This window comes from Pseudorasbora parva, chromosome 20 (genome assembly GCF_024679245.1).
Source record: "Pseudorasbora parva isolate DD20220531a chromosome 20, ASM2467924v1, whole genome shotgun sequence".
Taxonomy (NCBI): Eukaryota; Metazoa; Chordata; class Actinopteri; order Cypriniformes; family Gobionidae; genus Pseudorasbora; species Pseudorasbora parva.
In genome coordinates, this window is record NC_090191.1 from 6,390,027 (window position 1) to 6,412,314 (window position 22,288).

Below are 22,288 nucleotides of genomic sequence, written 5' to 3' on the forward strand. Positions count from 1 at the left end.
AAACACATCAAAAGTACATAATCATGCCTGGTTGAGAGGGAAACATCAAGCAGCACAGAATGCTGCATTTCAAAGCGATATGGAGGAGATTATGATGGTAAACAGTTGTTAGAGGAAACTGGCTTTACCAAACAGAGAAAGGTCCACTCTTGCGCTCTAGTCAACTGGATATTAAAGATACGCTATTGGCTGTTTCAAAAAAGGGGAGGAGCTGCCAACAGCTGAAGCCGTTTCAGGGGAAATTACGTTAACACATTGAATAATGCGGCGTGTTTCAGGGCACTTCAGTGGACCTTTAAGTGCACACACACTGGGCACATGATTACATCTTTTCAACTTTCTGGATTCAAGATTGCTTCTAAAGCTCTGCAATGACATTTCCACTGTTTCTCTGAATTGCACTGTTTGATGAGCATCTGTTCTTAGTCTTGCCAATAAATATCAATCACAGGCTACACATAAATGTGTCTTTATACCAACTCAAAATGGCTTTCCTTTTAAAACTTTCTTTGTGACCAGAGTTTTTATTTTTTAGACAAATTAGACAATTTCTAGTTTAATTGTTATTATTATTTTTATTTTTTATGTTCACAGTGTCCCTGTCCCTGAAAGAGGGCTCAGATCCCTTTTGGTCCCCTTTAGTAGGAATGTGGTCTCAGAACCCTTTGTGTTCATACTGTTCCTTTTTGGATCTAGTCCAGTTCAGTGTTTGATGGCTGACCCTGGCATTCAACATTTGATCTCATTCACTTATATTGTTTGTTCCTCAGTAACCAAGATATTTGTTTGTAAAGATTATTATTACTTTATGACTGTACAAATGCTGTTGTATTAGGTAGTTTATCTTTAAAAGGTTGTTTATATATATATATATATGCACTAGCTATTTTATACATCCACCTTTGTAACTAACATTTGAATTGTTTTCCTTGATTCATGTTTATTTTATTGCAGGAGGCAATGATAACATTAGCATACACAATATAACCAACACAATAAAATAATAAAAGAAAGATGCAAATTAGGCCCTAAATAAACTGCTTTAAATTTTCCAGATAAAGTATAGATATGCCTAAAAGCAGCATTGAATTAAGAAATGGAATAATCACATGAAGAAAAAAAACTGCGTACGGTATTCTTCACTGTATGAAGAACTGCATATTCTCCACTGATTCTTTTATTAGGCTAATAATGCAGATGTTTACATCCACTTAAAGGGGTACTTCAGTGCTGGGAAGATGAATCTGTATTTAAACTGGGTCATTAATGTAGTAGAAAAGTTAAATTATTTTTGAATTTGGTGCTTTCTAGACTGAGAAAAGACAGAAAATGTATTTTTGTCTTATGGGGATGAAAGACTACAATTCCCACCAATGCTTCGCTGTCCTGTGAGGCCATTCCCAAAGCCACAACTACTGAAACGCGTCCGGCAGTAGTTCTCATCGCATGTTCAGTATGGCATGTTTTCAGTTCATGCCTTTGGAAAATTAACTTTCATAGGAATTAACTTGAGAAGATAAAATACTCACTTTGCTCCGCCTGCCGCACCATTTCCATGAATGCCTTAGCCGAGCTGAGCTGTGAGTGCGACCCCATCCCCCATATGTGAGTTGAAAACGTGGAAATAGCTCCCTCTGCTGGCTGTAGTCTTTAGCGTCTGGCCAAACATTTTACAGATGACGCAAATCGACGATATTTGCGGCACTGGAGTAATTTTTATGTGCATGCGCTAGGTGTGTGTGTGCTCTTAAACACCATTTTAAGCTGGCAAGGCGCTCAGCCGCGTCTCACACAGTTCGGAAGCGGTTGAAAGTGCAATAAACAAGGGTATGTTGTGAAACAATAATTTGTAGAGATTTGTCAGAAGAATCAGCGGCGATGAACAGCCAATTTGTACGGAGGCATTTGCTGACCAAACTACGTTGGAATTCGCGAACAGAAAAAACAGTAAGCCCAGAGCGGTTTGTGTTCAGACTGCATGTTTTTAGCGAACCGTAGCATAAGATGAGATCGAACCATACCCAGACCACCTCCCATGATGGTCTCGGCTCGATTCGCTTTAAAGGGGTCTGAGATCGTTAGCAGTGTTCACATATGGGCCAAAAATCATGCAAACCGTGCTCAGACCCCTGGAAAAGGACCAAGTGTGAAAACACCCTAATTAAAGCCAATGTTGTTGCTAATCTTTGACATGCCCAAGACTGTAATAATTTTTTTTTAAATCCAGTCCACAATCACTTTTTATATAGAACATAGTAATTTTGTGTTTTCCCCCCCAAATCCGTGACATCATTTATGTCATAACTCAGTTTTTTTATAATTTGGAAATTAAAGAGTAAAAATCCTGGATTTTTTTAAACATTTAGTAGTTTTGATCAGGACTGAGGTTGATTAATAGATTTATGCACCAAAAAAAAAAGTTGTTTTCATCCATGAGGGTAACGAAAGAGCAGTGAATTTGCCTATGTGGTTGCTAGGGCAGTTGGGGTGGTTTCTTGGGTACTCAGATGGTTGCTATGGTGTTTGCTATGTGGTTGCTAGGGCATGTTGGGTGGTTTCTAGGGTACTTGAGTGGTTGCTATGGTGCTCTGGGTGGTTGCTATGAGAGAGATAGATAGATAGATAGATAGATAGATAGATAGATAGATAGATAGATAGATAGATAGATAGATAGATAGATATCAAATAAATTAGACTCAAATACGACTTATTTAGTATTTTTGTTTAGTCTAAATATCTAATCAATCTTAAATCAAGACACTTTTACTAGAGAAGTAAAATTACATGAGATATTTTTTCTTGTTTTCTTGAAAATAAAATCTAAATGAGGTGATTTTTGCCAATGGGGGATGAAAAATGTTTGAGACAGAAACAAGATTTCAAATAAGAGCCTCATGACGAGTCTCACTGTCACTGATTTATCTTGAGCTCTTATGGGTCAGTCTATTCTGATTCATCCACACAGTTTCATTGATGATCCAGACCCATGAACCCTAAACCCAGGATAGAGAGTGTGAGTGAATGTGGTCTGGACTGTGTGGATGTGGCTCATTGTGTCTCCAGAGACGCTGTAGAAGGACAGAGTTCCTGCTCTGGGATCCACATACAATCCTACTCTATGATCTCTACGGATGATGGGCTCTAGATCAGTGTGCATGTTATTGTGAACGAATGAGTAACTGCTGGGAAAGGGACATGGTTTACTGTTGGAAGAGCAGAGCAAACCCCAGGACTGATCATTACATCCAGACACACACTCAGTACCCCGTCCCTTCCTGCTAATGTTCTTATATGTCACTGATATATGCACACTCTGAATCCACTCAATCTCCCAGTAACAGCGTCCACACACACTCTCTCTACACAACACCTGAGGAAAATGATCAAATCTGTCTGGATGATCAGGATACGGCTGGACTGTGTCAGTGAATGTAATCCCTCTGTTCTCCTCAGACAGATGGAGGTGTTCATTCACCGTGTTAAGATCCAGACTCAACTTTTGGGAATCTGATGAATAGAAAACACATCACAATCAGGAATTATGAATCTGATCTTATAATGAACACTGGAAAACAAATTCTTACAGAAACGTTCTTGAGTTCAGATCTGACAATTTTCACAAATTAATATTCCAGCAATCTGAGCCTGATTTATGATTCTTATCCTGTCTATAATCTCATCTGTAGTTCGATGTTCAACTCTCAGGTCTGTTGCCAAACAACCAAGAATATCAAAATGTTTTACAGAATGGCATTTCTTTTGAAAATATTCATAAATTCATAAATGAGGTTCTGACTGAAATCACCATGGTTACCAAACAGATCAGATAGGATCATAAAGTTAAGTGTGTGTGTGGTGGTGGTGGGGGGGGGATCTGCTTTGTTGGTGGATGTGCCTTGTTGCCGAATTTTTCTCTCTTTTTTAAATTAGGCTACTACAAAACTACTAAAGTTGGATTATTATACTTTTCTTCATAAGCTCACGGTTTTGTTGACAGATTTGAACTAAAATGAAGACAGTTTGCCTTTTTTAATTTAATTTTTCTAAATGCCTTTGCCATCCATCGGGTCCGGAATTAACCCAATATGCTTATGATGAATGAGAACATGCAGCTATTCGGTTTCCTTTATTGGATGGTTTAATTTTTTTTTTATAAGGCAACATGAGGTTTATACACACATTTAACTTCAAGTGAAAACACTGTTTTCATGGCCTTTGGAACTTCGAGTTTCACTGTTTTCTACAACTTAAACGCGGTGTTTCCTTCCACTTGTTCTTGCAGTCTCACTTATTTTTGTGGATCACTTTTCACTTTCGTTCTGTCATTGTCTATAGTTACACTAAATGCCAGGGGCTTAAGACAGCATATTAAACGGAAAGCTTTATTCTTATTTGCTAAACAACATAGGACAGATTTTTGCTTTTCAAGAATTTTCAAGAATCTCAATCGATTCCTGACGATGTGTGTTTTTGGAGGACTCAATGGGGTAACGACATCTGGTGTGCGCATGGATCCGAGTGCTCCGCCGGTGTCGTCACTTTAAAGAACAGATTTAGGGGCGGCAGTGGCTCAGTGGTTCATGTAGGTTGTCTACAAACCAGAAGGTTGGTGGTTCAATCCCCGGTTCCACCTGACCAAGTGTTGAGGTGTCCTTGAGCAAGACACCTAACCCCAGCTGCTCCCGACGAGCTGGATGGTGCCTTACATGGCTGACATCGCCGTCGGTGTATGAATGGGTGAATGTGAGGCAAAAATGTAAAGCGCTTTGGATGGCCATAGGGTCTGTTAAAAGCACTACATAAATGAAAGATGTAGTCAAGAGAACAATATTTCAAAATGAGCTACCCTCTCCTCAAAATCATGTCCAAATAAAGACGAACAAGCAGAGTTAGTCACTCTATAACTGGAGTTGGAACAATTATATAAAAATAAGGCAGAAGAAGCCTTCGTTAGGTCAAGAAAGCGATGGTTGGAGAAAGGGGAACAAAACTCAGCATATTTTTTTGGGTTTGGAGAAATTTCATTTTAGAAATAATACAATTGAACAACTTAAAATAGATGGGGATATTACAGATGACCAAGTTAAACAAGTTTGTACAGAATTTTACAATGGATTATATTCATCCAAATTTTGTGATCAGTCAGCTTCACTATTTCCAAACTCTATTTTGGGAATTAAGTCTGTCGACTTACAGTACAAAAAAAAAGCTCTTTGATAGTTTAATTACGGTTGAAGAAGTTTTAAACGCTATTGCACATATTAAGGTTAACAAATCTCCTGGGGTTGATGGCCTCACAGCCCACTTTTATGAAACCTTTTCTGATCTTATTGCCCCCTTTTTTTTTTTTTTTTTTTTTTTTTTTTTTTATTGAAGGAGTAAATCAACATACAGTAAAACACTGAAAGTTACATTTTTTTTTTTTCTTCTTCCTTCTATTTTTACTTTTACTGTAATAACACCCCCCATCCCACCCCCCACCCCCAGGCAGCGTAGGTATAACAAAATACCATCTGGTTACAAAGGCAAAATAAAACAATTATGTCAATACACCTTTTACAAGCATGGACCCCTGCATATAAATATCTAAATAATGAAGATAATAATAATAATAGTATGATTATAACAGTTATAATATTACAGTATAAATACATATATTTAAAGAGAGGAGGAGAAAGGAAAAAAAAAGAAAAAGAAAAACTTTAGCCATTCCGCCAGACAAAACATCATATACAACATCACAACATGAATGTGAGCAAAACAAAGATACATGTATGAAAAGTTAGCAACTAGGTAATTCTTTCAGATTTTTAAAATATGCCAGAATGGGTTCCCATTTTGAATAAAACCTGTCCACAGATCCCCTTAGTGTAAATTTTATCTTTTCTAATTTTAAGAAAAACATCACATCTTCCAACCAAGCTGCTGCAGAAGGAGAGGTAGGGGATTTCCAACTCAACAAAATTCTTCTGCGGGCCAATAAAGAAGTATAAGCAATAACGTCCGTTTGGGTTGCAGTTAAAGTAATGGTCATGGTGTCACTGGGCGTTCCGAAAATAGCTATTTAAGAACATGGCTGCAATGACACCCCAAGGGTTTCACTGATAGTTTTAAAAACCACTGCCCAGTAGTTATTTAGAGAGGTGCAAGACCAAAACATGTGTGTCAAACTGGCTGGGGAAAAAGAGCATCTATTACAGGTTGCATCTAACCCAGGATATATAACAGCTAACCATGCCTTGCTCAAGTGGACCCTGTGTATCACTTTGAACTGTATGAGCCCTAACCTAACAGAGGAAGATGATGAGTGAACCTTTTTAAGTGCCTCCTTCCAAAAAGCCTCAGAAAATTTTATATCTAGTTCGTCTTCCCATCTGGATTTAATTTTATCCACGTTGTATGCTTTCAAAGACATGAGCTGGGAGTACAATCTTGAAATTAATCCTTTATTATTAAAGTTGAGAGTAAGACTATCTAAGGGCGAAGTAGGAGGAAGGTCAGGGAAGAGTGGAAATTTGTTCTCAACAAAATTGCGAATCTGAAGATATCTAAAAAAGTGGTTTTGTGGAAGGTCATACAGTCTACAGAGGTCCTTGAAGCTGTTAAATAAACCTTCAGTATATAAATCCCTGATGCATATCAACCCGGAAGTTCCCCACTGTCTAAATGATGAGTCCAGTGTAGAGGGGGGGAATAAATGATTTTTGTAAATAGGACCTAAAACCGATGCTGATGTGAATTTATAGTGACAACGGAACTGATTAAAAATCTTGAGGGTGGAAAGTACCACAGGGTTGGATGTAAATCGCGAAGCTTTCAAAGGTAAGGAAGAATACACTAAAGCAGGGAGAGAAGAAGAGTGACATGTTTGTGCTTCAATTAAACACCAATTCGTTTCTGGGCCATGAAGCCAAAATAATATCTTCTGAATATTTGATGCCCAGTAATAGTGAGTAAAACTTGGAAGGCCTAAACCACCTGCATCACGAGTTCTCTGAAGAATATGTTTGTTAACCCTGGGGATCTTATTTTCCCAAATGAAACGGGATATAGATTGATCCATTAAACGGAAAAAGGATTTGGGCAAAAAAACTGGCAAAGACTGAAACAAATAAAGGAACTTGGGAAGAATGGTCATTTTCACTGAATTTATTCTTCCAGCTAAAGTAAGGGGAAGACTACGCCACCGTTCCAACTCTGCCTTTACTTCTGTTAACTTAACTTTATAATTGGCTTCAAACAAAGAAGAGAAGGAGCGCGTCATATGAATTCCAAGATATTTAAAGCCATTTGGAGAGAAACGAAAGGGTAATAATTCTTGACAAATTTGTAAGGCCAAATTATTAATGGGGAAGCATTCACTTTTTTGGAAATTTAATTTATATCCAGAAAAAGTACCAAACCGGCATAATAATGATATAATTAAAGGACAACTAGATATGGGGTCACTGATGTAAAGCAAGAGGTCGTCGGCGTATAAAGACACGCGTTGTTCAATACCCCCTCTCATAATACCCTGAAATGCTGTGGTTGTTCTCAAAGCTATTGAAAGAGGCTCAATCACAATGGCAAAAAGGAGCGGGGACAGTGGGCATCCCTGACGGGTCCCTCGAGTTAATGGGAAAAATTCGGATCGGGAATAATTGGTCCGAATGGACGCCGAAGGGGAATGATATATTAATTTAACCCAAGACAAGAAATTTTGGCCAAAACCAAACCTTTTTAAGACTTCAAACAAATATGGCCATTCAATTCGATCAAACGCCTTTTCCGCATCCAAGGATATGACTACCTCCGGGTGCGGAGAAGGATCAGAAATATACATTATGTTGGCGAGTCTACGAATATTAGAGAAAGATTGGCGCTCTTTAATAAATCCTGTTTGATCATCTGAAATTATTGAGGGAAGGACGTGTTCTAAACGAAATGCTAACACTTTTGCTAAAATTTTAATGTCAGTGTTTAAAAGAGATATAGGACGATAAGATCCACACAGTGTAGGGTCTTTGTCTTTTTTAAGAAGGAGTGAAATGGATGCTTGTGAAAAGGTTGGAGGCAGGGAACCTACGGCCAAACATTCTTTAAAAACTTCAAGAAGAATTGGCGCAAGTTTCTCCTTAAATTTCTTATAAAAATCAATAGGATACCCATCAAGGCCCGGAGACTTGCCACTCTTCATTGCCATAATGGCCCTATTAATTTCTGCAATCTCCAGATCATGTTCTAAATCCATCACTGCATCCAATTGCAATGTAGGAATATCTAAATTATTTAAGAAATGTTCCATATCTGTTGGATCTGGTGGGAATTCCGAAGTATATAATGAGGAGTAAAAGGTTTTGAAAATATTATTAATTTCTTTTGGGTTGCTAGTTAAAATTTGATTTGAGTTTTTTATCTGAGAAATAAGACGGGAGGCAGTTTGGCGTTTTAACTGGTGAGCCAAGAGTCGACTTGATTTGTCTCCATACTCATAGTAAAGACCACGTGTCCTCATTATTAAATGTTCTGCCTGAGTAGTGGTTAAAAAATTAAACTTTGTCTGCAAGTCAACTCTTTTTTTTTTTAATTCAGCAGTAGGTGATTCAGAATATTGTCTGTCTACATCTAATATGGATTGTGAGAGTGCTTGCAATTCCTTCTTACGTTCTTTATTAGCATATGATGTATAAGATAGTATTTGCCCCCTCAAATAAGCCTTTAAAGTCTCCCAAAGTAATGAGTAAGACACTGTATCCGTTTTATTGAATTCCAGAAAATTGTCTATATTAGTTGAAACAAAGTTACAAAATGTATCATTAGATAGCAGTAATGGATTGAATGACCAGAGTGGTCTTTCCCTGATGTTCAAAGGGAAGTGCAGGTCCAAAACCACTGGGGCATGATCGGATACCACTATAGCTGAGTAGTCAACTTTCTTAACCATTGATATAAAAATATTGTCTATAAAAAAATAATCTAGTCTCGAAAAGGAATGATGGACATGAGAATAAAAGGAAAATTGTTTAGTCAATGGGTTTAAGAATCTCCAAGGATCCACACAGCCATTCTGTAACATAAATTGAGAAAAGGCCTTTGCCATATCAGATACATTACTACTAGTGCTAGACCTATCAAGCTGAGGATCGAAAACACAGTTCAAATCGCCAGCAAATAACAGATGATGCGTATTTAACTTAGGAATTATTGATAGGAGACTATTTGCAAAGTGAACATCGTCCCAGTTGGGAGCATAAACGTTAACTAAAACCACCGGGACTTGAAAGAGTGATCCAGAGACAATAATGTAACGACCATTAGGATCGCAGATTGTGTCAGAAGGTATAAACTGTACCCTCTTATTAATTAAAATTGCCACTCCTCTTGATCTGCTATTAAACTTTGAATGAAAAATTTGACTAACCCATATCTTACGGATTCTATTGTGATCATCCAGTCTTAAATGTGTTTCTTGTAAAAACAATAAATCGGGTTTGAATGATTTAAGATGGGAGAAGACTTTAGCTCTTTTAACAGGGCCATTTAATCCTCTGACATTCCATGTCATCAGCCTCACAGGATGACCTTTATCATCATCACCTATAATACCTGTATAATATACAAATTAGAAAATATGCAGGGGTTCCTGAGTAAAATAAATTGTAGCCATAAATTGTGAATGACAAAAATATGGTGAAATGCCAGATTCCAGAGGTAAACAATGCTGCCGACCACCCACCAAGAAAGAAGAGAAAAAACAAAACAAAAAAAAACAAATTAAATAAACAAAACATTACAATTCCTAGATCTAAATCCCCAACAGAGGATGATCGCAGGTAAATCATAACGAAACACTTCCACAGTATGTAAACTAACATCAAAGGAAGTATCATACAATGAGTTTAGCCCCCCTAAAAAGGTGGTTCAGAAACAACAAATGGTGTCAAAAACGGTGTAGGTTATCTGGCTTCTGAAAATCGAGTGTACGGTGGCCAAAAGTCCTGCGCCACCTCGGGTTTCGCACATAGTTACGATATGACAACTTTTTTTTTTTTTTTTTTCCTTACCCGAGGGGGCAAAAGGGACGTCCTTGCACATTATTCTTCACTCCAATTGGAACGGTAAAACTCGTTGGCTTCCTCTGGCGTGTCGAAAAGGTGCGTTTTCCCTTCGTGAAAAACACGGAGCCTTGCAGGGTAGAAGAGACCGAATCTGACTCCCTTTTCGTAGAGCTGAGACTTCACATCCTTAAACGCCGCTCGCTTTTTCCCCAACTCAGCGCTAAAATCCTCGTGGAAAAACACCCTGTGTCCGCGAAAGGATAATTCACGCTGCTGCCTGCTGAATCTGAGGATGCGATGCTTGTCCTGGAAGAAGTGAAAAAGAACCAGAAACACTCTGGGTTTGGTCTGCTTGGCCCTTGCATTGGATGGGATGGGTCCGATTCGATGGGCACGAGAAAGAACAAGAGGACTCGTGAAGAATTCCTTCCCCAGTACTTCCTCAAAAAATTCAGACATAAATTTAATCGGGTCTGATCCTTCCAACTTTTCAGGGATGCCCACCACTCTCATATTAGATCTCCGTGAGCGATTTTCGAGGTCATCCAGCTTTTCCTTCAGAAACACATTCTCTTTCCGTAGCGCATCCATTGAAGCTTCGACATTCACCAGCCTATCACTGTAGTCATTAAGTCCATCTTCAACTTCGCGGAGTCGTTCGTCATGTGCTTCGTAATAGGATTTCACTTGTTCCAATGTCGCATTCACGGGTGAAAGTGCGCCGGCCAGTTCTGTTTTTAAAAGAGAGTGAACTACTTGCGTCATGTCAGAAAGAAGCGCTGACCGGAGTTTTTCGAGATCTTCTGGTAAAGCCGTTATGCCTTCAGGGGCTGGCGCCATGTCATCGGCCTTGGTCGATGCTTCGCCGTCTCTGTCGCCAGTTTTATTTCGAAGTTGTTTTCTACTTGCCATTTTGCTCCACCGTGACTTCAAGTAATAACTGTTGCCAGATAATCGATTGTAGAGAGCGTGTAGTAGAAAGATTAACACCAAATAAACGAATGAGATCGGGAGCTACACTCGTGTGCGTCTACTCACGCCATGCTTAAACCGCTATTGCCCCCTTTTAAAAGTTTTTATAGAAAGTATAGTAAAGCAATGTCTTCCACCTACTTTAACTCAAGGATTAATTACGCTGATTCCAAAACCAAAAAAAGACCCATTGCTGTTAGATAATTGGAGACCAATTTCTCACTTAAACTATGATTATAAGATTTTTGACTTAATCTTTGCAAAGAGAATCAAATCAGTCATGGATCCACTTATAGATGAGGCTCAATCTGGCTTCCTAAAGAGAAGACATATTTCAAATAATATAAGATTAGTAGTCCTAGATGTGTCGGACTATTCGCATTTAAGTACTGATGATGGATTTATCCTTTTTTTTTTTTTTTTTTTATAAAGCATTCGATACGGTGGAGCATGCTTTTATTTTTAGGTCTTTACAAAAATTTGGCTTTGGAGACCTTTTCTGTAAAGCCATAAAAACAATGTATAGGAACGCAAACTGTTCTATTAAACTTAAATGTTGTTCGTCCTCTAGATTTGATTTAAATTATGGTTTAAGGCAAGGTTGCCCCATCTCTCCTTATCTCTTCTTGTTTTGCACTCAGCTTATGAATATTTATATTAAATCAAGCCAATTAAAAGGTATATCCATTGCTGGCAGAAATATTATCAAATCCCAGTTTGCAGACGATACTGCACTATTTCTGAAAGATCAACATCAGGTCCCAGTAGCTCTTAAAGTAATCAATGCCTTTTCTAAAGCTTTTTTTTTTCTAAAGAACTCTTATATGTAAAAGACTGTCAATTACAACAAATTGCTAATATCCCAGTGAAGGAATCAGTGACATATTTGGGAATTGTTATTTCGAAAGACCAAAAATCTAGATGCAAGATAAACTGAACCCATTCTTCAGAAGACTAAAGTAAAGCTGAATCACTGGCTTTTAAGGGATTTATCATCAAAAGGTAGATTCTTGTTAAGTAAAGCTGAGGGACTGTCGAGATTAGTCTACACTGCGACTTTACTCGCTGTTTCTAAAGACGTGTAAAGCTATTGAAACTGCCTTTTTCTTTGAAGAAACAAAACTCATTATATTTGGAAGTCTATAATAATGAATACTTATGAAAAGGTGGTTTGAACTTCCTTGATTTAAGTACTTTAAATACTTTTTTTTTTTTTTAAATAAATTGGATCAGACACTTCTTTTTAAATCCATATTCTCTTTGGAATTTCATTCCAAACCTTGTTTTCTCCAGAGAAGGTAGTCTTGATTTTCTCTTGATTTGCAATTATAAAATTGAGAAAATCCCTCTGAACTTATCTTCTTTTCACAAACAAATGTTGTTTGCTTGGTCCCTGTTATATAAGATGAGAGCCACACGGGTCTTGGCATTATTCAGAGCTAATACCCAAACCAGTATTGCTCCCCTTTCTTCCTTTGATTTATTTGATACTGTAATCGAAAAATTTGTTTTGCCACCGGAGGCGTAAATGTTAATAAAACTATTCGTTCATTATTTCAAAAAAATATTGTCACCAGGCCAAACTGTATTGCTTATTGGAATAGACTGGTCGAAGGTTTGCTATGGAAGGCCATCTGGACCTTACCAAACAAATATTTATTGGTAAATAAAATAAAGGAAGTAAGTTTCAAAATCTTACACAGGTACTACCCAGTAAATAATTTTCTTGTTAAATTTAAAACTGAATATTGATCTGAACTGTTCTTTATGCAATTCATTGGCTGAAACCTTGTTTCATTTATTTTGGCATTGCACTCATGTAAGAAAATTTTGGAAAGATTTGTCCAGATTTATAATTGACCACACAGACCCCACTTTTTCTTTGTGTTTAGAAAACGTTGTTTTTGGTTTTAATAATATTCCAACAAATAAAAGGAAAGAATACTATATTATACATTTAATTACAATTTTTGCTAAATTCCACATCCATAAATGTAAGTACAATAAAACCAAATCTTTATTTTTGGTTCTTGAAAAAGAATGCAGACATATATCAATACTATCCTTCATTCCCACAATAAGAAAGAAATTAAAACGGTCTCTGTTTGTGAATCCTTTGATATTTTTATATTATGTTTAGCCTCCCCCCGCCTGACTGTTTTGTTTTTCTATTTGTATGTTTTGCAGTTCTGACTGTACAATGACTTTGTTTATTTGAAGTGCAATAAAAAAACAAAAACATTTTATATATATATATAAAAGGAGACAGTCGCAAATGAACATGGAGGGCGCTGCCTACGCAAAGTTTCCTGTTACTAACAGATCACACGGCGAGCACATGCTCGCCTCGTACGCGCTCAGTGTTGCCACATTGGGTGTGTTCTGGGTCGCGCTGTATCCATCATTTTTAGCAATGATGAAAAAACCCTCTTCACTAAGACACCGCTAAGCACTGTAAGTTGAAATGTGGTATCTGACTTGTGTTGAACAATGATGGATAACTGCATATTTCTCTTGTTGAATAATTAACCAGTTTTGCTGAAGACACCTACTTTGAGCGTTTCGACAGTGTAGCGTTGTGACGTAGTGTCACCACCATTTCTGTGTTCTGCATTGGAGTTGCTTTTTGACAAATGATGTAACAAAAAGTCATTTTTATACTCTCCCATTTATTGAAAATATATAAATAAAAATGCTCCAGCCAACTGCATGCATGTAAAACATTTTAGTAAAACATGATTTAAGGGAGTAATATTCGCTACATTTTGACATTTTTATTTATTTTATTTTTCCAGCAATTTCATTTGGGGTCAAAAAGACCCAGATAGCTTACATAAATAACATTTTAAGCCAATTAAGCAAAAATTATAAATAAAATTGAAGATAAAACCATCAGTTAGACAAAAACTGGTAAAGGCCTAACACTTGACATTCTGTCCCCCTCACTTCTGAAATGATGGCTGAGCCACTGTTTGTCATAGCTGTCAACCCTCCCGTTTTTCCCGGGTTTCTTACGTATTTTAGCTCTTTTCCCGCTGTCTTCCCGTTTTAGTATTTTCCCGTAAAATATCCCGTTTTTTACGCTCTGATTGTGTTAACTCAGAACACGCAACTACATCTATGTCTGAAGCTTTTAACGGTCTATGCTGTGTGAAGTGGCTTTTGCACTTGGGTTGCTAGACCTCTAGTCAAGCAGGTGGCAGTATACAGACAGTAGCTTACTATCGAAGAAGAAGACAGTTGCAGCGGCGGGCGGGAGAAAGAGGGAAAAGGTAAGTAGTGAGAAAAAAAAATCAGTATTTTTTTTACAATCTAAGGCGGGAAAACTTCAAGTTAGAGTAGTAGAGTGAATAAATGAGTGTGATGATGATGGATCAGGAGGACGCAGACGGCCAAGATCACAGGTTTAACCAACCAAAACCAAAACCGAGGACATTGTGTCGCTATTTAACTAAATGGGAGACCACCTTCCACTACCTGAAAAGCAGCCATATAGGCCCAAACTATGCATTCTGCAAAATTTGTCGTTGCAATTTCAGTGTTAGTCATGGGGGGAAAAATGACGTTTCACAGCACGACAAATCAATAAAACACAAGCGTGCGAGTGAGTCAGCTAGACACACAACGTCGTTATCATCATTCATGGTGAACCGTGCGTCGTCTGAAGCTGACCAAATATTGAAAGCTGAGGTTAAAATGTCGATGCTAATTGCCAAAAATAACGTCGCGTTCAGTTTTTTAGACGACTTCAACCGCAGTGTTGCTGACATGTTCCCGGATTCTGCGATTGAGAAGAAATACGCTCTGGGGAAAACGAAGGCTACACAAATCATTAAAGGTAAGACTAACGTTACATACTTTTCATGGAGTCAATGGATAAGCTCTTCTAACGTTAACTTTACTACGGGCACACCATATGAGGGGTTTTCACAAATCAATCACAACTTCCTTAGGCTGCCCATACATCAGAAGTCTGACAAGATTTCGGAAAGTTTCTTGAAAGATTGCAGTCTTTTAACTAATGTCCCACATTCACGCTTTACTCAAAAGACTACAATATTTCAAGAATCTTTCCCAAATCTTATCAAAGTCTTCTGGTGTAAGGGTGGCTTTAGTTGACATTAAGTCAATGTAAGTTTATGTTAACTTCACATTTTTGCTGCACAGGTGCCATAGCTCTGGACATGGATGAAGATGTGACGTCAATCTGTAAATCCCAGCCTTTCTCAATTTTATGTGATGAGTCCAATAACAGAAACACTGATAAGCAATTTGTCATACTTGCAAGGGTATACAATGAGGAAAACCTGGAAGTAGCTACAAAGTTTCTAGACATGCCCACATGCAATATTGGTAATGCAGAAAACTTGTTCAACAAGCTGGACATAACACTAAGGTCAGTCTCACTCACTCACTCACTCACTCACTCACTCACTCACTCACTCACTCACTCACTCACTCACTCACTCACTCACTCACTCACTCTCTCTCTCACTCACACACTCACTCTCTCACTCTGTTTCTCCCTCACACCCTCAAAGTTTACATACAGTATCAAAGACATTGTGGCTCCATTTTAATTTTCTTTCCTGGTTTTAGGAATCGTGGCATTCCCTGGAAAAATCTGATTGCGTTCAATTCCGATAACGCAAGTGTCATGAAAGGCAGGCACAACTCAGTAATAAGTAGGGTTAAAACAAACCAGCCTAATGTGCAAGATCTCGGCTGCATCTGCCACCTAGTGCAGCTTGCCACTGGTTGTGGCATGAAGGCTGCAAAGCTGCCTGTGGAAGACATACTGGTGGGCATTTACACCCACTTCGACAAAAGGTAAAACTCATACATGTAGACATGCACTTTTTTCTCTCACTCACCTGTATAACTATTATCGTGTTAACTGACACTTTCAGAACTCATATGTGTTTGTTTTCAGTGCAAAGAGATGTGAACTCTACAAGGAATTTGTAGAGTTCACGGATTCTGACAGCCTGAAACTGCTTAGATATTGCAGCAGCAGATGGCTCAGTTTGCTGAGCTGTATAGAGAGGGTTCTCAACCAGTGGGCTGCTCTACAGGTAGAGTTTGTAATAGTATTGTGTATGCCACTCCTATTTTTTTTTTTTTTTACATAACTCTTGTGTGATGATAATGATGATAAACTATGTAAAAAAAAAAAAAGCCATTACAACACTTTTAAATCTCTCTCTCTCTCTCTCTCTCTCTCTCTCTCTCTCTCTCTCTCTCTCTCTCTCTCTCTATATATATATATATATATATATATATATATATATATATATATATATATATATATAATATGTAAACCTAAAATTATATTTTATAATGGTATTTACTTTTACCATATATTCCTATATATAGGCATATTTTAACAGTCACGAGGGGGTGGAGACGAACACCAAAATTAGGGATCTATCAAAACATCTCAACGATCCATTGATTAAGGCGTACTTCAAGTTTCTCAGTGTTGCCCTTAAGCCTCTATCAGACTTTAATATTGCCTTTCAGGTTGGTATAGTCATCATATCCTAGTTGTCACAATAATAAATTGATAACCACAGATCATAATCCTCATCATTTCACTATTATTTACTATCTTACAGTCAGAGCAGGTACAGATACACAAGCTGGACAAAGAGATGACCAGGCTTATCAAGCGGATGCTGGGGTGCCTTGTTCCAGCAAAGGGGATTATGGATGTCCCTCTCAAAGAAGTGAACTTTGGAGAGGGACATCAATTGGCAGACGAGGACCTCTTTATTGGAGAGGACACAAAGGCGTTCATTAGAACTGCAGAGTTCCCTGTTCCAACTAAGAACAAATTCTTTCAGTAAGTGATTTATTTTGTACAATATAATTATAATGTTCATCTTCTGTTCTAACCCACATTGAAATGTCTAAAGGCGGGCGTACACGGTGCGATTTTTGCTGTCGTACGAACTCGCAGACGATTTTTTTTTTCTCGGGAGAAATCGCGTGGACATCGTGGATGCTCGTATGGTCGCGGCTCGCACCGTAAATACGAGACGAGCCGGGCACGTTAAGAGCACCTCCCGACCTTACGATCATTTTTAAACATGTTTAAAAAGTTCGGGGAGTCGGCCCGATTTTTACCAGCATATGGCTGTCGCCAAATCATGCACAAGCACGTCACATACGCTCAATCTATGACTATTATTAGCTCAGTGGCTGCCACCATAGACTGTAGGCTGCCACATACTGCGTACACACACACACACACACACACGTTCTCTCTCTCACGTGCACTCTTCTCTCTCCCTCTGGTTGTTTCGGTTAAAAGGAATGGCTTTTCTCTGCTTTTCAACTAATCATTTTCACACCTTTTTTCTTTATTTTTTGTATCTGAAGCTATAGCAGCAACATTGAAAGCTCCGGTGTCTGTGTTTAACACGAAAGCTCATGTGATCGCGGCCGGCTCGCGGTGCAAACAGTCGTGCCGTGTACCAGCTGATGTGATGCGATAATCAAATTAAAATGACTCGTAGCGTCTGCAATATCTCACGACCTTCCGAGTGTCCGAATTCGCACAGTGTACGCCCGCCTTAACACAAATCCATGTTTTTTTATCCATTTCATGTAGAACCGTGAGAGCTTTCTACGAAGCAGTTTTACACAAGATGTTTGCCTGCTTTCCAATTGATTCCCAGCTACTGAAGGACTTGAGGATACTAGACCCTGGATCTCGAATGGAGATAAGTCCAGACACTGGTAGGGATAACATCAGTGTTTCCCACACATAGACTAATTTGCGGCGGTCCGCCACAGAATCAACACCGGTCGCCACATATTGCTTCGTCATTCATTTTTGTACGCTATTTAAAATACTTTGTTCAACGCATGACCCGTCATTTTCGCCGTCATCACCTGGGTATATTCGCCAGAAGACGCGAATGAGAAGTCTCGCGCGCTGTGAGAAGATCTGTCTCTGTGCACTCATCCCAAAGCGCGCAGACATCACACTCTTTATTTGTACTGCTGCTTGCATTTACGTTATTTGTTCTTATTTTCTTTATTTTTATTTGACAGTAGTCCTTTTTCCCCTGAACATAGCAAATACCAAACCGTACTGAAACCGTGAACCTAAAACAGCGAGACAAAGCGAACCGTGAGCAATCTTTACTGTTACACCCCTAGCGTAACTTATGCGAGGGGGTGCCACAAAATTGATTGATTATCACATCAACCGCATTTAAATAGAGAATTCCAATGCAAAGAGGCAAATTAGAATCATTTTGTGGCCAGAAAATTTATAATTTTCATTTGTAATGCCATTACCCACAAAGTACCTGATATGGCTCTTTAATAAATACTATTTATTAAAGAGCCCCAAACCCCCACCCCCCAAATGACAAATATTTATTAAAGAGCCCCAAACCCCCATATGGCTCTTTAATAAATAATATTTATTAAAGAGCCCCCCCGGCCCGCCCGCACACCCACCACCACCGCCGCACATTGCTTTCGAATCTGTATTTTGTATGGTAAATTTGTGATGAGTGAAGGAAGGACAATTTCTGAATGTTTTTAACTAAGAAATCAGAGAAAGTAAGCTGGCAGGATCTACCTTTAGGGTTATGATAAATTAATTTGTTTTCTTTCTCAGTGTCGAGGCTAGGTGCCCTGTTCCCACAGTTTCTCATGAATGAGGATAGGCTCAGAGAGGAGCTAATTGATTTCCAAGTCACTGATAGCAAAGATCTCCCACAAGAACCAAGAATAGACAGGTTCTGGGGCCTTGTAGGAAAGAATGACAGCTTCACTAAATTGGCGAGACTAGCAAAGACACTGTTATGTATACCATACAGTAACGCAAGCTCAGAAAGGGCGTTTAGCATGGTGAGCAAGATTGTTACAGCCAACCGAATGGCACTGGATTCCAGCACTGTGTGTGCATTGCTATCTTGTAAAATAAATCACACTGGTCAGGTTCACCTATACACTCCCTCACAGAAAGTTTTGAGAAATGCAAAATCAGTCACATATGTTTACAATAGGGCTCATGCTTCACACCAGGAAGGGTGACAAGGTTGTCTTTCCTGTCTCTAATCACATTCATTCATTCTTTCTGTCTCTTTCTTACAGTTGCCCAGTAGTGCAGCCGTACTAAATTAAACCACAACACAACGGAAATGCTCCCGACCACTAGGGGGCTCTCAGAGTGCGGTAAAGTTAGTTTTCCCTGCCATTGTTCTATAGATTGGCCAGTCTTACAAAGATATAAACACTATGATCAGTTTCAAGTGTGTAACCATTGTATATCGACATGAAATATCAATTCAAAATCACACACATGAATTATAGCTGCATATGTATACTCGAAAACGCTTTTACTCGCTATCACGGCGCTTGATGCCCAAGAAAACGTCCGCCAATTCCAAGTGGTTGAAACGTATAATTTTATGAATTGAAATTGCTTTTGTTTAAATGTTCAAATTCCAATGTTGTGCATTTTTGAGTCAGTTTTTTTTACAATACAACCAAGCTGTGGAATTTTAACATGTCTGTTTTTAAATGTTAAAGTAATTTTAATTCATACAAATATGTTTCAACTGCATGGTGGAATTGGCAGACGTTCCCTTGGGCATCAAGCGCCTGACAGCGTGTAAAAGCGTTCACGAGTATAAATATGCAGCTATAATGCCTGTAGGTGATTTTGAATTGATATTTCATGTCAATATACACACTTGAAACTGATCGTAGTGTTTATATCTTTGTAAGACTGGCCAATCTATAGAACAATGGCAGGGAAAACTAACTTTACCGCACTCTGAGAGCCCCCTAGTGGTCGGGAGCATTTCCGTTGTGCTGTGGTTTAATTTGGTACGGCTGCACTACTGGGCCACCATACTTTCTCATTCTGTCCCCCAACATTAAGCTAAAACATGTAGCAAATGAAAATGTGTAAGTAATGTTAATTTGTTCCTAAATAAAGCACTTCAAACATATACATTGGTCTGTCATTCTTTAATAGATATTGTGTAGTTATAAACTCTAGACTGTTAATGATTAGTGCTTTTTTTAGTTTTTTAGTCTTTTTTTAGTTTGTGGGATCATGTATAAGAATCATGTATAAAAAAAGCTATACTCTTTACTGGTAAATATTACAGTAAACAAACATCACAGACAATAGACCAAGGCAGCTCTGGCATAATGTCAATAACATTATGCTTAATATATATTGTGTAGTTATAAACTCTTTAGACTGTTATGATTAGTGCTTCTTTTTTTTTCTTCTTTTTTTTAGTTTGTGGACAAGAATCGTGTAAAAAAAAAATCCCTTATTTTGGGGATGGATTCCGGGAAATCTCCCTTATTTTTAATGTTCAATGTTGACAGCAATGCTGTTTGGACGTTAGGAGTTGATAAAAATCAATAATCGGAAGCACTCAAATATTATTGAAGAAATGTAAAAAGCCTTTATTTCAACATGGCTTTAATATTTTTAAAACAGGTGACAAGTACTGGACAACTATACGTGTTGTGGCTAATGTGCCTTTGTCAGGGTGTGAGCCACAAACACAAACTGAGTTCACTAAATTTATTAATTATAATATTAATCATCACCTGGTCACACTGTACAGGACAAGGAGGACTATCAAATAGAAGAGAATTTATCTCACCCATTATATTGACCTAATTTCAGTTACATTTCCATTTTAGGTTATGTAGTTTTAAATTATTTATTTTTAATTTTTATTATATTAAAAGGTTAGTTCGCCCAAAAATTACATTTAAATCATTAATGCCTCACCCTAATGTCATTCCACATCCGTAAGACCTCTGTTCATCTTCGGAACACAGTTTAAGATATTTCATATTTAATCTGAGATCATATGTAAGTGTATGCACACTACACTGTCCATGTCCAGAAAGGGAATAAAAACATCATCAAAGTAGTCCATATGTGACATCAGTTAGTAAATTAGAACCTCTTGAAGCGTCGAAAATGCATTTTGGTCCAAAAAATAACAAAAACTAAGACTTTATTCAGCATTGTCTTCTCCTCCGTGTTTGTTTTCAAACCTCAAATAAAGATTAGAACGGTTATGAATCCGCGTATTGATTCATGATTCGGATCACCGATGTCACGTGATTTCAGCAGTTTGACACATGATCCAAATCATGAATCAATACGCTGATTCATAACCGTTCAAATCTTTATTTGAGGATTGAAAACAAACATGGAGAAGACAATGCTGAATAAAGTCGTAGTTTTGGTGATATATGTATTTTCGATGCTTCAAGAGATTCTAATTAACCCACAGATGTCACATATGGACTACTTTGATGATGTTTTTATTCCCTTTCTGGACATGGTCAGTATAGTGTGCCTACAATTAGATACGCTCTCGGACTAAATATAAAATATCTTAAACTGTGTGTGAAGATGGAACTGTGTTCTGTGTGTGAAGATGAACTGTGTGTAGCGTAGCCGTAAGGGAATAACATAGTTTAATATGAAAAAGTAGTTAAGTATTCCAAGCAAGCTGCTGATAGTTTTCGACTACAGTCCTTAAAGCTAATGGTAAGTAAACAAACCTTCAGCCAGCTGTAGCGTTATGCCAGTTCCCGACGGTACTATGCTATTAGTTTTTTCTTTCACTAAGTAAAGCAACACTTAATAGCTTGCTTGTAATAAATTGTAAATATATGGCCATAGGACTTTGAATCAGCTAATGCCGATATATAAAAAAATGACAAATATCGGCCCGATATATCTGTGAATCGCTAGGGTGTGTTGTGTGTGTGTGTGACAGAGTGTGAGTGTGTGTGAGTTAACGTGTGTGTGTTTGTGTGTGTGTGTGTGAGAGAGTAAGTGAGAGAAAGCAATAGAGTGTGAGTGTGTGTGTGTGTGAGAGTGAGTGAGATAAAGCAATAGAGTGTGAGTGTGTGTGTGTTAGATAGTGTGTGTGTTGTGAGTGAGTGTGTGTGTATTTAGACATACATTTGTGTAGTCCTGCAGTAATCCTGATCTCTCCTCCATGATCCACACTACAAAACACACACAATGAAAGTTAATCAGTAAACACATACACATATAAACACACACACACACACACACACACACACATTGGTCTATATGGTTTACAGGGACTCTGCATAGGCGTAATGGTTATTATACTGTACAAACCATATTTTCTTTCCCCTTACACTGCCCCTGCCCCTAAACCTACCCATCACACACACATACACCCATCACAGGAAACATTCTGCATTTCTACTTTCTCAACAAAAAAAAA

General features: G+C 38.1%; 1 protein-coding gene across 1 annotated transcript in view; it reads right to left on the bottom strand.

Moving 5' to 3' along the window:
* Window positions 1-1,023: 1,023 nt before the first annotated feature.
* The window catches only part of LOC137049040 (NACHT, LRR and PYD domains-containing protein 12-like), a 63,620-nt gene continuing 42,355 nt past the window's right edge, over window positions 1,024-22,288 (bottom strand). Inside the window, exons 9-10 of the mRNA XM_067427435.1 lie at window positions 21,994-22,040; window positions 1,024-3,507 (exon numbers count right to left, since the gene is read on the bottom strand). Of these exons, the coding sequence (XP_067283536.1) occupies window positions 2,954-3,507; window positions 21,994-22,040 (601 nt within the window). The 3' untranslated portion in view covers window positions 1,024-2,953. The remainder of the gene's footprint in view (window positions 3,508-21,993; window positions 22,041-22,288) is intronic.